General features: G+C 32.8%; 1 protein-coding gene across 1 annotated transcript in view; it reads right to left on the reverse strand.

The window, feature by feature from the left end:
- Nucleotides 1-1,243: 1,243 nt before the first annotated feature.
- LOC145306955 (uncharacterized) overlaps nucleotides 1,244-17,484 on the reverse strand; it is a 39,733-nt gene continuing 23,492 nt past the window's right edge. Inside the window, exons 5-11 of the mRNA XM_080149296.1 lie at nucleotides 16,619-16,714; nucleotides 15,622-15,738; nucleotides 10,504-10,593; nucleotides 8,870-8,968; nucleotides 3,236-3,334; nucleotides 1,890-1,966; nucleotides 1,244-1,441 (exon numbers count right to left, since the gene is read on the reverse strand). Coding sequence (XP_080005422.1) covers nucleotides 1,244-1,441; nucleotides 1,890-1,966; nucleotides 3,236-3,334; nucleotides 8,870-8,968; nucleotides 10,504-10,593; nucleotides 15,622-15,738; nucleotides 16,619-16,714 — 776 coding nt within the window. The remainder of the gene's footprint in view (nucleotides 1,442-1,889; nucleotides 1,967-3,235; nucleotides 3,335-8,869; nucleotides 8,969-10,503; nucleotides 10,594-15,621; nucleotides 15,739-16,618; nucleotides 16,715-17,484) is intronic.

Consider the following 17,484-nt stretch of genomic DNA (forward strand, 5'->3'; position numbering starts at 1 on the left):
GAAGAACGGAATATCGACGACAAAGAAGAAGAACTAAACTTTAAAAGGGAGGACAGCAGCAAAATTAGGATGCTAGGCTGTTACATGGAAGAGACTGAGGACAATAAACAGAGAATAAAGAGAGCCGGAACTACATGGTTCAAGGTCAAGAATAGACTGAAAGGATCTAAGTTATCCAAAACCATGCAAGAGTTATAGAGGCTTGCATCGAATCAACCTTATTATTTGACTGCCAAGCTAGAACCTGGCAGGTGACGGAGATTAACAGATTGCAGCGGACAATGGACAAGAAATACAGATGGCTTTGGAGTAAGAAGATAAAACCCCCACTTATCCAAATGCAGGAGGATGGTTACAACATGCAGGATGTCAGAAATGAGCTAAACGTAAAGTCAGTCAGATGGAAAATTGAAAAAAGAGTTTTGGAGAGAATTAGGCAATGTTTTCAGAATGGACAACAACAGGACAGTGAAAGCTGTAGTTCTAGGCTGGATGGAGGATCTGGAGAGCTATGAGAAAGTCCCAGGTAGAAAAAGAAAAACAATCCTTTACTGGAAAAGACTATTGAGAGAGGCTGGGATTGACTGGACACAGATAGGCCAGTTAACAGAGGACAGATCTTACTGGAAAGCAACTGTCACGGAGAGAATGAACCACTTACATGCTTGGGAGAGGAGCAGAGGAAAGAGGACAGAGGACATCCCAGGCCAGAGAAATGTTGAGAGGGATCCAGAGGAAGAGTTTATTTGCAGCTACGAAGACTGTGGATTAAAGTGTGAAAGCAAAACAGGTCTTATCATCCACAGAAAACGAGTCCATGAGAAATCTAACCACAAAAACTTATTCTCCTGTGAGAAATGTGGTGAAAATTTCGATTTCAAAGGATACCTGAAAAATCACATAAAGGTCTGTACGGGTATCAGGTCAGTAAATCCAGAGACAAGAACATGTGACAAGTGTAACAGGACAATTTCTAAGAAAAATTTTAGCCGACACAGAAAGAGCTGTAATCCAGAGCCGGAGGTTGCAGCAGTAGGTCAGAGAACAGAGAGAATTCCTTGCGAATATTGTGGTGGAAATATATCAAAACCGAATATAGCAAGACACAGAAAGAAGTGCAGAAATGGTGACGGGTAGTGTCTTACGAGACAGAAAACCCTATCAAGATCAAGATCAAGGTGGTGTTGGTTGTTGAGGGGAGGAAGGTGGGGTAGATTGAAGGCAGCAGGGGCCATGCCAATGGTTAAGCTTTCCTCTTTCTTTGATGGATTGGAGGCCGAGCATTTAACATGGAGCCAATCATGACATATTGAGCACTGAACTGCAAATGGTGATAATCGTTTACTACAGATTTTACAATACCATATTGGGCCAGGGTTTTGCTCGATTCCAGCTCTGATAAGTAGAAGCCAGAGCAGACTAGCTGGAAGTATCTGCCCTTCTGTCAAACCAACTAAAAACACAATTTAGCTGAGGATGTCTCATTGTCACTGTTGATGAAAAACCGCTGATGCTGTTGGTAGCAATTGGATGGTTGGGTATAGATAGATAGTTGGGAATAGATAGATAGATTGATAGATAGATAGATAGATAGATAGATAAATATATAGATAGATATATAGATAGATAGATAGATAGAGAGAGATAAAGTTGAAAGAATTTACATATTTGTTCATCCAACAATATTATTAAAATGAGATTATATCCTAAATACAAATATATAAAAATATAAGTACTAATATATAGATAGATAGATAGACATAAATATATCAGATACAGTATATATTCTTTAGTTCAGAGTCCAGTTATAGATGTACAGAGAGATGTATACACAAAATATACAATATTTAAATATTATGTAACTAACCATTATTATCTATATGGTTGACATCAGCTTTATGTTCTAGAAGTAGTCTGACTGTTTCTGTGTTTCCATTCCCTGCTGCATGAATAAGACTTGTCTTTCCTAGATATAAATATATTAGTTACATTATATATTCTTTAGTTCAGAGTACAGGTATATAGGGTGAGTCAGAAAAAACTGAGTTTTTCGATTTTCAGAAACAACCAGAAGGAATACAGAAAAAATAATTATATGTCCTTGTTCTCTGTACAAAAGCATATCAAACTTGTAAAAGGTGTTTTTCATTATCTCTAAAAATGCGGCCTCTATGATAGGTGTATGGTGTCAAAAAATGCAATGTGTGAAAAATGTTGATAAAGAAAAATTTAAATAACTCATCTATTTTTATAAAAAAATCTTAAAATTTCAATATTTATTTAGAAAAAGGTCTAAGAAAAGTACTTTAATGAGTTTTAAAGGTGAAATGTTTTTTGGCTCCTCACACAAGCATTTTTAGAATACTGCAATTTGTCATTTTTTCATATTTCTTGATTGTGATGCATGTGGTTTAAAAGAATCTTCTATAATAACGTAGCTTATAGTAAAATGAAAAAAAATACCTTTTTATTTGACAAAAAAATCTCCTAAGATAAAAAAGTTATCAAGGTTTGAATTTTTAAAATAAAAATGTCTTTTAGAAACCCTACCCTATTTAAATGAAGTTATTATGATGGATTATAACACACAAGTATAATTTGTCAAAAGGAGGCGGGGATTTTGCAGATTAAATCCAGTCTTGCACCAAATATAGAGGAAATTCAGGGGGAGGGGGGAGAAATTTAGGTAACAAGATGTAATATTTCAGGTCAAGAGCTGGTTTTCCGGTCATGGGGTATTAAATCTTAACAATAGATAACAACAAAACGTTTGATTTATAATGTGATAATTTAATTTAAATAAATTGTATTTTTAAGATGTTAAATATTTACAATTTGTTGAATAAAAATTTAAATAATCAAAATATATGTTTGTTTATCTTTTTAGAATAATAGACTTTTTTTTATTATAAATAAATCTACCTAAAAAGTACAAAGTAATGGCTGAAAAAGTCATCACACACACTTTTTGAAATCTTTATGCTATAAAAAGCGCCGTTGTTTTCAGAGATATTCAAAAACACCTTTTCTAAGTTTAATGTATATTTTTATAGAGAACAAGAATCTATAATTGTTTTTTCCATATTCCTACTGGTTGTATGAGAAAATCGGAAAACTCAGCTTTTTCTGACTCACCCTGTAGATATACAGAGAGATGTTGCAGAGATAGATAGAGAGATAGAATACACAAAATATACAATATATAAATATAGTTTAATAATATTATGTAACTAACCATTATTATCTTCATGGTTGACATGAGCTCCATGTTCTAGAAGTATTCTGACTACTTCTGTGTTTCCTTTCTCTGCTGCAACCATAAGACTTGTCAATCCTAGATATAAATATTTTAGATACATTATATATTATTTAGTTCAGAGTACAGTAATAGATATACAGAAAGCCGTGTAAAGAGATATATAGATAGATATAGTCGACTATAGATAGAAAGATAGAATATACTAAAGATACATTATATAATTATAGTATAATAATATTATGTAACTAACCATTTATATCTTTATGGTTGACATCAGCTTTATGTTCTAGAAGTAGTCTGATTGTTTCTGTGTTTCTACTCCCTGCTGCATGAATAAGACTTGTCTTTTCCAGATATAAATATATTAGATACATTGTATATTCTTTAGTTCAGAGTACAGCTATAGATATACAGAGAGATGTTGCAAAGATAGATAGATAGATTGAATATACCAAATATACAATATTTAAATAGTATAATAATATCATGTAACTAACCATCATTATCTTTATTGTTGACATGAGCTCCATATTCTAGAAGTAGTCTGACTGTTTCTTTGTTTCCATACTGTGCTGCATTTATAAGACTTGTCCATCCTAGATATAAATATATTAGTTACATTATATATTCTTTAGTTCAGAGTACAGTTATAGATATACAGAGATTGGTGTACAGAGATATATGTTTAGACTATATATAGATAGATAGATAGAATAAACTAAAGATACAAATATAGTATAATAAAATTATGTAACTAACCAATATTATTCACATGGTTCACATTGACTCCATAAACATTGCTAATATTGTTGATATGTCATAATATTGCATAGTTTTAGAGATAGAGAGAGGAAGAGTATAAGCGAGAGAGAAAGAGGGAGAGAGAGAGAGAGAGAGAGAGAGAGAGAGAGAGAGAGAAAGAGAGAGAGAGAGAGAGAGAGAGAGAGAGAGAGAGAGAGAGAGGGAGAGAGAGAGAGAAAGAGAGAGAGAGAGAGAGAGAGAGAGAGAGAGAGAGAGAGAGAAGAGAAGAGAGAGAGAAAGAGAAAGGGAGAGGAAGAGTTTTTAATCTATAATACAAAGTAGCATGATGTCTGTCTGTCCGCCCGTCCTTTAAGATCTTGGTATCTACTGAACCGATTGGATTCTACTCTTCAGGGAATATATCAGATGGCCCTGTGATGGTTTCAGGCTATTTTCTTGAGTGTGGCCAGGACAACCCCAACCCCCCAAAAAACAAAAAAAAATCCCCTTCCATCTTTTTTGTAAAAAAGGCATTGGTGCTGCACCACCACTTTTTTTTCTTTTTTTAAATTATCTCTTGTGGCAAAGCCCCTAGAGGCTAGGGGCGAAGTCGCTAGTTCATTGTAAAGAAAGATAAATGGATATATATATATATATATACAGAAAGATAATAAGATAAATAGATAGATAATTAAACAGTTAAATAGCAATTAGAACTATTAATGAACTAAATAAGATGATAATACTTATTGCAACGTCAATATTTATATGAAATATATTAAAGACAGAAATATTATGTAACTAACCCCACTTATTTTTATAGTTCACATTGGCTCCATGTTCTAGAAGTAGTCTGACTGTTTCTGTGTTTCCATAATCTGCTGCCCACATAAGACTTGTGTCACCTAGATATAAATATATTAGTTACATTATATATTCTTTAGTTCAGAGTACAGTTATAGATATACAGAGAATGGTGTACAGAAATTGATAGATAGATAGAATATACTAAAGATACAATATATAAATATAGTTTAACCCTTAACGGTCGGGGGGGGGGGCGTTGAACGCCCCCCCATCCGGTTTTTTCTATCTCATTTTCTGTGTGTGAAAGATAAAGAGCCCAAACTGCTTGACTTTTTAAGTATGGGTATGACACATAACTGAGAGTTGGAATTTTTTGAATATCTCCATCCTGGCGGGCACAGGATGCCAGCAAACCTGGCAGGGTCATCCAGGTAAAGAGCAAAAATATTTGTTTGACTAAAACAAAGCATTTTATCATACCATAATACTAAAAAATCCTCTAGTAGTACATCCTAATATGAAATACAGGTGTTCAAGTCACTTTCAGGTTCCAGGTATGATCCTGCAGGTCCTGATCCTCCAGGTCTCCAGAAATCTTTAAAAGGCTCCTGTGGCCGCAATTTTTGACTTAGAGACTTCAAATTTTAAACTTAAGCTTTTCTGACATGTCTACATAACGTATAAAGGTTCATGAAGATCCGCCGCCGTTTTCCCGCCGACCGCCGACTGCGGCGGCTGGCAGCTGCCAAGTACAGCTGCAGCCGCTGAAATTTATATTTTGATATTTTAAATGTAAAATTTACATAAAGTTAAACATTTTCTGGAAAAAAATTTTTCTTCTAGCTTCAAAAATAAGAAAATTACAGCCATTTGAAATTTTTAGGTAAAAAAAGACCTAAAAACAAAGGTTGTTAAATAAAAGGGTGAAGGAAGCGAAAATTGACTTAGACTTATAAAAGGTCGGAAATTCATTATCAAACAAGGGACTTGCACAAAAAAATTTAGCCCTCTAGCTCTAATAGGAACTGAGATAATAAGGGGGGGCGTTGAACGCCCCCCCCCCACCCCCCCCGACCGATTAAGGTGCGGCTAGGGGCCCGACTGTAAAGGGTTAATAATATTATGTAACTAACCCCTCTTATTTTTATGGTTCACATGAGCTCCATGTTCTAGAAGTATTCTGACTAATTCTGTGTTTTCATTCCTTGCTGCATATATAAGACTTGTCCATCCTAGATATAAATATATTAGATACATTATATATTCTTTAGTTCAGAGTACAGTTATAGATATACAGAGAATGGTGTACAGAGATCAATATTTAGACTAAAGATAGATAGATAGAATATACTAAATATACACTATATAGTAAAATAATATTATGTAACTAACCATTATTATCTTTAGGATTCACATTGGCTCCATACTCTAGAAGTAGTCTGACTGTTTCTGTGTTTCCAGACCACCCTGCTGCCCTCATAAGACTTGTCTGACCTATATATAAATATATAAATTAGTTATATTATATATTCTTTAGTTCAGAGTACAGTTATAGATATACAAAGAGAGGTCTGCAGATATATGAATGTAAATGTATATATAGATAGATAGATAGAATACACTAAAGATACACTATTTAGTAAAATAATATTAAGTAACTAACCAACATTAGCTTTATGGTTGACATCGGCTCCATGTTCTAGAAGTATTCTGACTACTTCTGTGTTTCCATTCACTGCTGCACCCATAAGACTGGTCTCTCCTAGATATAAATATATTAGTTACATTATATATTCTTTAGTTCAGAGTACAGTTATAGATATACAGAGAGAGGTGTACAGAAATAGATAAATATATAGATGGATAAAATATACTAAATATATACTATTTAGTAAAATAATATTATGTAACTAACCATCATTATCTTTATGGTTAACATCGGCTCCATATTCTAGAAGTAGTCTGACTGTTTCTGTGCTTCCATACAGTGCTGCCAATATAAGACTTGTCCATCCTAGATATAAATATGTTAGATACATTGTGTATTCTTTTGTTCCGAGTACAGTTATAGATATACAGAGAGCCGTGTAAATAGATCTATAGATAGAAATAGTCGACTATAGATAGATAGATAGAATATACTTAAGATACATTATATAATTATAGTATAATAATATTATGTAACTAACCATAATTATCTTTATTGTTCACATGAGCTCCATGTTCTAAAAGTATTCTGACTACTTCTGTGTTTCCTTTCTCTGCTGCAACCATAAGACTTGTGTAACCTAGATATAAATATATTAGTTACATAATATATTCTTTAGTTCAGAGTACAGTTATAGATATACAGAGAGAGGTGTACAGAAATAAATATATATATAGATATTATATTTTTTAGTTCAGGTACACACACCCCACCAGAAGGCTTGTTAGGTTAGTAAAAACAACCCGTGGAAAGGGTTTACACAGGATGTACTGGGACCTTATGGTGAGTTTAGAACATGCTTCTCCTAAATTGAATTAGCACCTTTTGATGTCAAATTGTACTTTTTTTTAGAGTACCTTCACCTAACCCCCTTTATTGTCTTATTTTGTCTTTTATATTCATCATGCAAATTCGTTCACATTAAAGTTGAATTTACAGATGTTGGAGCTTTCTAAAGAGGTCAAAAAGGTGAAACATAAAATTAAATATTTTAGAGAAAATTACAAGTATCTTCTTAACCCTTACAGATCAGGGGGGGGAGTCATATTGACCCCCCCCCCTAGTTTTTTCAATGTCATTTTTTTTGAGGTAAGATAGAGAGTTGTGACTTCTTGACTTTTTAAGTTTAGTAATTATACGTCGGCAAGAGTTGATTTTATTAGGATATCTGGTCTGTGTCGGTCGCGGTGTCTGGTCAAAGTCGGTTGGGTAGCGTAAAAGTCCGTCCTAAAATTTGGTCATCCTAGCTGCAAAATTGGCCACTCTACAGCTGTTTTAAAATTTAGCAACTGGCCGCTAAAAAGCGGCTAAGGAGCGGCCTGACTGCTATGACTAGAAAAAGTAATTTTCTCTAAAAATACACATGAACCACCAGAAAAAATTTTTACGTCTTTATCTGTAACAGAAGCCAAGAACACAACCCCCCGATCTATTAAGGTGGGAATTGGGGCCTGATCTGTAAGGGTTAAAAATCTTTCTAATATTGCTTTAAATTGACCAAATTTGACAGTTAAGGTGCAGTCAATATTTTTTTCCTTGGAATTATATTGCAGCAACTTTATTAAAGATAGTTAAATAATAATTTATGTCACAGATATGTCAGAGTTTTATGTGGATATTTATTTTGTTTAAAGACATGCCATTTATGACAATATTGAATATAGAAAAAGGTGTAATAAATAAAGCTCATTCTAAAGAACATAATTTTACTAGAGATGTTAAAAATGGTACCCACTTCTGAAATGTCTGGCATTGACACCAATAAACAGGCGCAACTAATTACCATGATATGGAGCTCCAGACAATGGGTGCAATCAAAGGGTTGGTTATCTGTTTAAATGTTGCTTAACAAAATACCTCTATGCGCATTAGAGCATCGTATGTTATGGCTTCAATAGATGATCACAAGAAATTGAATGAGAATCCCACCCCAATAAGGTATATCACTTAATTTTCTTAACCTTAAAAATACAGACCCCCAAACTTTTTAAGTTAGACAATTTTTGAACAGGAGAAAAAGTTCCAACAGTGGTCATGGTGCTGATCAAGGTGTCACAAATATTTGAAATAGATCCTGGTACATAATACAAAAATTATTCTATATATATATTTATCTGTTTGATGGCTATCTGGCTGATTTGCAATGCTGGGTAGCCGGTGTAGCCCATATCCGGCATTAGAAATTAGCCAGATATCTGGTATCTGGCCAAAAAAGTATCTGGCACAACAATAGTAAATAAAAACTAGTTGGATAGATAAATAGATTAAAAAATAGGGAGAAACTATAGAAATTGATAAAATCAAAAGGTATGTATGGACAGTTAAATAAAGGATAGATAGATAAATAAACATACCAAGATTATCTTTCTTATCAATAAGAGATCCTCTATCCAAAAGAAGCTGTACTACAGAAGTATGACCATTCTGACTTGCAAAGTGGAGACTTGTTTTTCCTAAATATTTGAATATGTAACATGATTTTGCATATTCACTCAAACCATTTGGCATCCGGTGGATTAGAGCTGGTTCTTGTCCATACAAAAAAACTATGTCTAGCATTGTATTATATCCAGTTTTCTATGAATATAAAAGTTTACAACCATAAGATTGAAAGCAGTTTTTTTACCCCGTGTCTACGTTATATTGGGGCTAATCTTATAATTGTACATTTTATATCCTTGGAAAGCTGTTTAGATACGATGCGAGAAATAATTATTCTATAACATTTTAAGAATTCAAATATATTTATGGTACAACTTTAAAAGTGGTTGATATTTGCTGGATTATAATCAGTTCTCATCCATATTGAAAAATAATGTGTAGCATCCTCTTACAGACAATTTTCAATGATTATAAAAAAATCATAAACTTATTATCATTTTTGTTAGCCCAGTCCTTTATATTTGCGGAAAGCTGTCTATAACAGGATGCAATGAATAACTATTATATTATTGATAAAAATATATATTATAAGTTTTACTTTTAACCCTTAACAGTTGGGGGGGAGGGCGTTGAACGCCCCCCCCCCCTCCCTTTTTTTCTATCTCATTTTCTGTGTGTGAAAGATAAAGAGCCCAAACTGCGTGACATTTTATGTATGGGTATGACACATAACTGAGAGTTGGAATTTTTTGAATATCTCCATCCTGGCGGGCACAGGATGCCAGCAAACCTGGCAGGGTCATCCAGGTAAAGAACAAAAATATTATTTTGACTTAAACAAACCATTTTATCTTACCAAAATACTAAACTATTCTCTTGTAATACTTCCTAATATGTTATACAGTTGTTCAAGTCAATATCTGGTTCCAGGTATGATCCTGCAGGTCCTGATCCTCCAGGTCTCCAGAAATCTTTAAAAGGCTCCTGTTGCCGCAATTTTTGACTTAAAGACTTCAAATTTTAAACTTAAGCTTTTCTTACATGGCTCCAAAACATATTAAAATTTCATAAAGATCCGCCGCCGTTTTCCCGCCGGCCACCGACTGCGGCGGCTGGAAGCTGCAAAGCACAGCTGCGGCCGCTGAAATTTATATTTTGACATTTCTACAATAATTTACATAAAGATAAATATATTCTGCAAAAAAATTTTCTTATAGCTTAAAAATAAGAAAATTACAGCTGTTTGGGCGTTATCCTCTTATAAATTTTTTTCAATTTTGTACGCTCCCCCCCCCCCCCCATCCAATTAAGGTGCGGCAAGGGGCCCGACTGTTCAGGGTTAAAGAAGAAATCAATAAACCTTTATGAATGACCAAGATTTCCCCTTCCCCCTCCTTAATTTTACAATAAGGGTGGATTAAACGTCCATAACCTCTCTTCTGACCGCTTATTGAATAAATTAAAGACTATATCTAATTGCAATAATTTTCATCTCAATATTTTTATATATTTATTTTGTACGTGATCAATAGAAAGAATTCATAAAAAGCTGAATGAAATGTTAGGATAGACATATTCAAAATATAGAATTATTAACTAAGCTTACCTCCTTTTCTAAGTATTTCTGCTATATCTTCAGTTTCCTCCTGAATTAACCATTCCATATCTGTGTCCGATAACCAGCCATTCACCAGATCTTAGTGCACAGAAAGAAGACAATAAGTATACAGGATTGTAACAATTCCTTTTCTAGCATTCCTGTATTTAATAATAGAGGTAGCATCCCTAGCACTTTCTAACATTCCTGTATTTTATAGCATTTAAGTGACTACATTCAAAGGTTATTGAAAAAAACATCACAATTTAATTTGATAAAAAATTAGCCTAAAACCATCTTGGTGAAAAATAACTGAAGCTTCCCTTAAAGGAACCATGCAAGAAATATACCGCTTGAACTGCTGAAAGACTGCCAAGAGTAGAACCAATATCCAAAATTTGAGGCCTCCAGCTTCAAAAACAAAAAAGTTATAGACATTTCAAATCACATTTTTAGTACTATGAAAATTTTGAAAGTTTTTGATTGCTAATAATAGAATTTTCATTATTAAAATACGTCGCCTAGAAAGCAAATTATAAGCTTATTTTTGGCAGAAACTTAGGATACCAGTAACTGATAACGTTCATCCAATAAAAACACTCTTCTTTATAGTCAAAATCATTCAAAAAAATTCAGTTTATATTGCATTGTATTGAGAGTACTGTAGCTTGAGAATGCCAGCCTCTAGAATTTCCAGCCAATAAGAAGCCTGAGTGTACGCTAAGTCTGCTGAACAACCAATCACAACTGAGCATCTGTATTACTTACATTAGTTTAATTTTTTCCCGCTATGATTTTACGCTTTCAAACGCAATTCAAACCGAATTTTTAAAAGACATTTTGACTATAAAAAGGGACGTTTTATTGCAATAATGTTATCAGTTACTGGCTGTCTAAAATTCTGACAAAGATAAGCTTTTAATTTTGCTTCCAGACGGCGTAATTTAATATTGAAATTTTCGGATCATGGAAAGAAAACAAAGTCATTCCTAAATTAGGACAGAAGTCACCTTCCTAGGAAGGACATAAGTAGCCTTCCCTAAGTGAGAATTTGTTAGATGAAGGGCATAACATGCCTCCCTTAACAAAGATTTTGCAAGATTGAGGACATAAGTAGCCTCCCTTCACCTCACAAAACCTAGGTTTTTGATCCTTCACATAGCAAAATCTTGCATAAAATTGGTTTTTGGTCCATCACATAGCAAAATATTATAAAACTTAGCTTTTCTGTCCTTCACATAGCTAATTCTTGCAAAACATAGCAAATTCTTGCAAAACATAGCAAATTCTTACAAAACATAGCAAATTCTTGCAAAACATAGCAAATTCTTACAAAACATAGCAAATTCTTGCAAAACATAGCAAATTCTTACAAAACATAGCAAATTCTTAGAAAACTTAGCTTTTCTGTCCTTCACATAGCTAATTCTTGCAAAACATAGCAAATTCTTACAAAACATAGCAAATTCTTGCAAAACATAGCAAATTCTTACAAAACATAGCAAATTCTTGCAAAACATAGCAAATTCTTACAAAACATAGCAAATTCTTGCAAAACATAGCAAATTCTTACAAAACATAGCAAATTCTTAGAAAACTTAGCTTTTCTGTCCTTCACATAGCAAATTCTTGCAAAACATAGCAAATTCTTGCAAAACATAGCAAATTCTTGCAAAACATAGCAAATTCTTGCAAAACATAGCAAATTCTTGCAAAACATAGCAAATTCTTGCAAAACATAGCAAATTCTTGCAAAACATAGCAAATTCTTGGAAAACTTAGCTTTTTTGTCCTTTACATAGCAAATTCTTGCAAAACATAGCAAATTCTTGGAAAACTTAGCTTTTCTGTCCTTCACATAGCTAATTCTTGCAAAACATAGCAAATTCTTGGAAAACTTAGCAAATTCTTGCAAAACATTGCAAATTCTTACAAAACATAGCAAATTCTTGCAAAACATAGCAAATTCTTACAAAACATAGCAAATTCTTGGAAAACTTAGCTTTTCTGTCCTTCACATAGCTAATTCTTGCAAAACATAGCAAATTCTTACAAAAAATAGCAAATTCTTGCAAAACATAGCAAATTCTTGCAAAACATAGCAAATTCTTGCAATAGGGGTCCCAAATTCAAAAACGAATTTTCAGCGCGATCGGACCACTGGTTCTTGAGATACGGTGACCTGGTGTCCTTGGTACCGACTGTAAGATTTGGGAAATGGTTCGAATCCTTAGTAAATTTGGCTAAGTCCAAAAATTTTTTGACTCTTAGAATATTTTTGACCTGGTGTCCTCTCAGTAGGTACGCTTGGTGTCACCTGGGTATTATTTCTTCAAAAATTTGACAAAGTGTCAAAATATTTTTGGATTCGAACCATTTCCCAAATCTTACAGTCGGTACCAAGGACACCAGGTCACCATATCTCAAGAACCGGTGGTCGGATCGCGCTGAAAATTTGTTATTGCAAGAATTTGCTATATTTTGCAAGAATTTGCTACATTTTGTAAGAATTTGCTATGTTTTGTAAGAATTTGCTATGTTTTTCAAGAATTTGCTATGTTTTGTAAGAATTTGCTATGTGAAGGACAGAAAAGCTAAGTTTTCCAAGAATTTGCTATGTTTTGCAAGAATTTGCTATGTTTTGCAAGAATTTGCTATGTTTTGTAAGAATTTGCTATGTTTTGCAAGAATTTGCTATGTTTTGTAAGAATTTGCAATGTTTTGCAAGAATTTGCTATGTTTTGTAAGAATTTGCTATGTTTTGCAAGAATTAGCTATGTGAAGGACAGAAAAGCTAAGTTTTCTAAGAATTTGCTATGTTTTGCAAGAATTTGCTATGTTTTGTAAGAATTTGCTATGTTTTGCAAGAATTTGCTATGTTTTGTAAGAGTTTGCTATGTTTTGTAAGAATTTGCTATGTTTTGCAAGAATTTGCTATGTTTTGTGAGAATTTGCAATGTTTTGCAAGAATTTGCTATGTTTTGTAAGAATTTGCTATGTTTTGCAAGAATTAGCTATGTGAAGGACAGAAAAGCTAAGTTTTCCAAGAATTTGCTAAGTTTTCCAAGAATTTGCTATGTTTTGTAAGAATTTGCTATGTTTTGCAAGAATTTGCTATGTTTTGTGAGAATTTGCAATGTTTTGCAGGAATTTGCTACGTTTTGTAAGAATTTGCTATGTTTTGCAAGAATTAGCTATGTGAAGGACAGAAAAGCTAAGTTTTCTAAGAATTTGCTATGTTTTGCAAGAATTTGCTATGTTTTGTGAGAATTTGCAATGTTTTGCAGGAATTTGCTATGTTTTGCAAGAATTTGCTATGTTTTGCAAGAATTTGCTATGTTTTGCAAGAATTTGCTATGTTTTGTGAGAATTTGCAATGTTTTGCAGGAATTTGCTATGTTTTGCAAGAATTTGCTATGTTTTGCAAGAATTTGCTATGTTTTGCAAGAATTTGCTATGTTTTGCAAGAATTTGCTATGTGAAAGACAGAAAAGCTAAGTTTTCTAAGAATTTGCTATGTTTTGCAAGAATTTGCTATGTTTTGTAAGAATTTGCAATGTTTTGTAAGAATTTGCTATGTTTTGTAAGAATTTGCTATGTTTTGTAAGAATTTGCAATGTTTTGCAGGAATTTGCTATGTTTTGTAAGAATTTGCTATGTTTTGCAAGAATTATCTATGTGAAGGACAGAAAAGCTAAGTTTTCTAAGAATTTGCTATGTTTTGCAAGAATTTGCTATGTTTTGCAAGAATTTGCTATGTTTTGTAAGAATTTGCTATGTTTTGCAAGAATTTGCTATGTTTTGTAAGAGTTTGCTATGTTTTGCAAGAATTTGCTATGTTTTGCAAGAATTTGCTATGTGAAAGACAGAAAAGCTAAGTTTTCTAAGAATTTGCTATGTTTTGCAAGAATTTGCTATGTTTTGTAAGAATTTGCAATGTTTTGCAAGAATTTGCTACATTTTGTAAGAATTTGCTATGTTTTGTAAGAATTTGCTATGTTTTGCAAGAATTTGCTATGTTTTGCAAGAATTTGCTATGTTTTGTAAAAATTTGCTATGTTTTGCAAGAATTTGCTATGTTTTGTAAGAGTTTGCTATGTTTTGTAAGAATTTGCTATGTTTTGCAAGAATTTGCTACATTTTGTAAGAATTTGCTATGTTTTGTAAGAATTTGCTATGTTTTGCAAGAATTTGCTATGTTTTGCAAGAATTTGCTATGTTTTGTAAAAATTTGCTATGTTTTGCAAGAATTTGCTATGTTTTGTAAGAGTTTGCTATGTTTTGTAAGAATTTGCTATGTTTTGCAAGAATTTGCTACATTTTGTAAGAATTTGCTATGTTTTGTAAGAATTTGCTATGTTTTGCAAGAATTTGCTATGTTTTGTAAGAATTAGCTATGTGAAGGACAGAAAAGCTAAGTTTTCTAAGAATTTGCTATGTTTTGCAAGAATTTGCTATGTTTTGTAAGAATTTGCAAAGTTTTGCAAGAATTTGCTATGTTTTGTAAGAATTTGCTATGTTTTGCAAGAATTAGCTTTGTGAAGGACAGAAAAGTTAAGTTTTCCAAGAATTTGCTATGTTTTGCAAGAATTTGCTATGTTTTGCAAAATGAAGGACATAAGCAGCCTTCCTAATGTAAGAATTTGTCAGACAAAGGACATAAGTCACCTCCCTTAAGTTAGAATTTGTTAGATGAAGGACATAAGTAGCCTTCCTTAGATTAATTTCCAGTGACTTCTGTCCTAATTAGGAATGACTTTGTTTTCTTTCCATGATCCCTTTTTTGTTATTGAAGCTGGAGGCTTCAAATTTTGGGTATTGGGTCTACTCGTGGCAGGCTTCAAGCAGTTAAAGTGCGGTATTTCGTGCAGGGTTCCTTTAAGTGGTGAGCAAATTTGAAAACCAAAAAAAATTTGAGAAAGTAGTATTTTTTCTATGGGCTATTTCTCTTGGCAGGGTAGTGGTAACCTTCCAAAAAAATAGTTATAAACCTTCCTGGACCTGTGCGAAACTTAACTGTAGAGGAGAACCATATTAGTTCATTAGATAGCAAGATCCTCTGGTATAACACCAAGACATACAGACAGACATATATCCTGTTACTTTAAATAAGAAAGTATGTTAAACCTGTGGGATCTGTAGCGTTAACATCTACTCCATACTGTAAGAAGAGCTTGATTAATTCCTGTGTATTATTTACTTCAATTTCACAAATTATACTTGTCAGGTTCAAATCTTCAAAAACTAAAAAAGAACAAAAATTATTGAAAATGAAAATTGCAGTAGATGATTTGAGTATTGTCCCTTTCATGACAATGCCTCTTAATTAAAAAAACAAAAGAAAGTTAATATAGTAATTGATTATGGCTTTTTTATATTATGTTTTATATTTAGCTACCTCATTTTGGATGAGCCCCTAAGATTTTTTTGTGCGTAAAAGATAGGCTTTTTCAAATTAGTGATTATACATAACAGTGAGTTTTTTTTATATATCTTTCTCCTCACAGGCACAGGATGCCAGCAAACCTAGCAGGTTAATCAAGGTATAAAAATTATATATCCTATATTATACTATTGTTGTTAAATAAAAGGGTAAGGAATCAAATCCAAAAACTGCTGCCTAAAATACATGTTAATATAAAATCTACATGAAATAAACATTTTCTGAAAATATTTTTTCTTCAAAAAAAAGAGAATCAAAGCTTTTTGGATTTTTTTAGTAAAAAAGGATGAAGGTAGCAAAATATGACTTTGGCTAACTTACAAGTGATTTCAGAGAACATGCACAATTTTTTGTCCCTAGCTCTAATAGGAGCTAGGATAACAAGAGGAGGACATTCAATGCATCCCCTCCCCCTCTAACCTAGAGTTTTAAAAAAGATCCTGACTTCTAGGGGATTAATCTAAATATTTTTCATAATTATGATCTACACAGTGAAAAGCTTTCAGTAGAAAAAATGGATAAATGATTCAGGCTTGATTTGATTATTAAAACCCTTTAATTGCTCACCTCTTGATGGTCGATCACCTATCGGGAATCCCCCCCCCCCCCCCCGCCACCCCAATAGTTAAGTGTTAATTGTCAAGTTTTTTTTTGAGTTGAGAAAATAATGAATCAATTTACCAGACAAACTGTTCTCTTGTATTTTGGCTCTAGGCTCCAGAAACTTGTTAACAAGTTCAGTCGAAACATTTCCATTACATACAGCTTTTCTTATTTCTAAACAATTTAAAAGTATGTAATTAATTAGGTATAAGATATAACCAACAAGCAAAATAAATCTGAAACAATATTTTTGGGGCAAATGGAGAGGTCGTCAATTTTGCGATGCATTGCCCCCCCAAGGACAGCTGAAATAACATATTGTTTTTGTTGTTAATATAAGTCGGTAATTAATTAGAAGAAACCTTTTTAAGAGTGTATTTATGTATGTAAATGTACACTATGCAATTGGTTTCAACCTAGACATAGTTTAATCTCAGCTCATACAGAAAAAAAAAATAATTTGAAAAAAATCACAAAACCTATAGAACAACAACATGTAAAATTGACGACCTTTCCATCTGCCCCCCAAATATTATCTAGATTTAACTCGCTCGTTGGTTCTACCTTTTTTCTGTGTTAATCTTATGATTCCAAAAAAAACGTGACATTATAAGTTAATAATGTTCAAATTAGGAGCAAAAATATTTTTACCATAAAAATAATCTTTGTTTGTTTTGAATTTATGCTAATTATTTACTTTTTGACCACCTTCTATCTCAAAAAAAATTCAGATTAAAATGACATGTAGATTGCTAAGACCTTAACATATCTAAATTAACAAAAAAAAAGGGAAAAGTTACATACAGACGGACCTACCCTAATTATAAAAAAGCTTCGCTTTAAAAAAATGCTAGCCACGTGTGTAGTAGTGGAAAAGAGTGAGAAAACTAGATAAAATTATATTCACTGGATGCTCAACAAACAAGGATGACAACATCCATAGA

This window comes from Acartia tonsa, chromosome 15, assembly GCF_053477335.1.
Source record: "Acartia tonsa isolate MP-2025a chromosome 15, ASM5347733v1, whole genome shotgun sequence".
NCBI lineage: Eukaryota > Metazoa > Arthropoda > Copepoda > Calanoida > Acartiidae > Acartia > Acartia tonsa.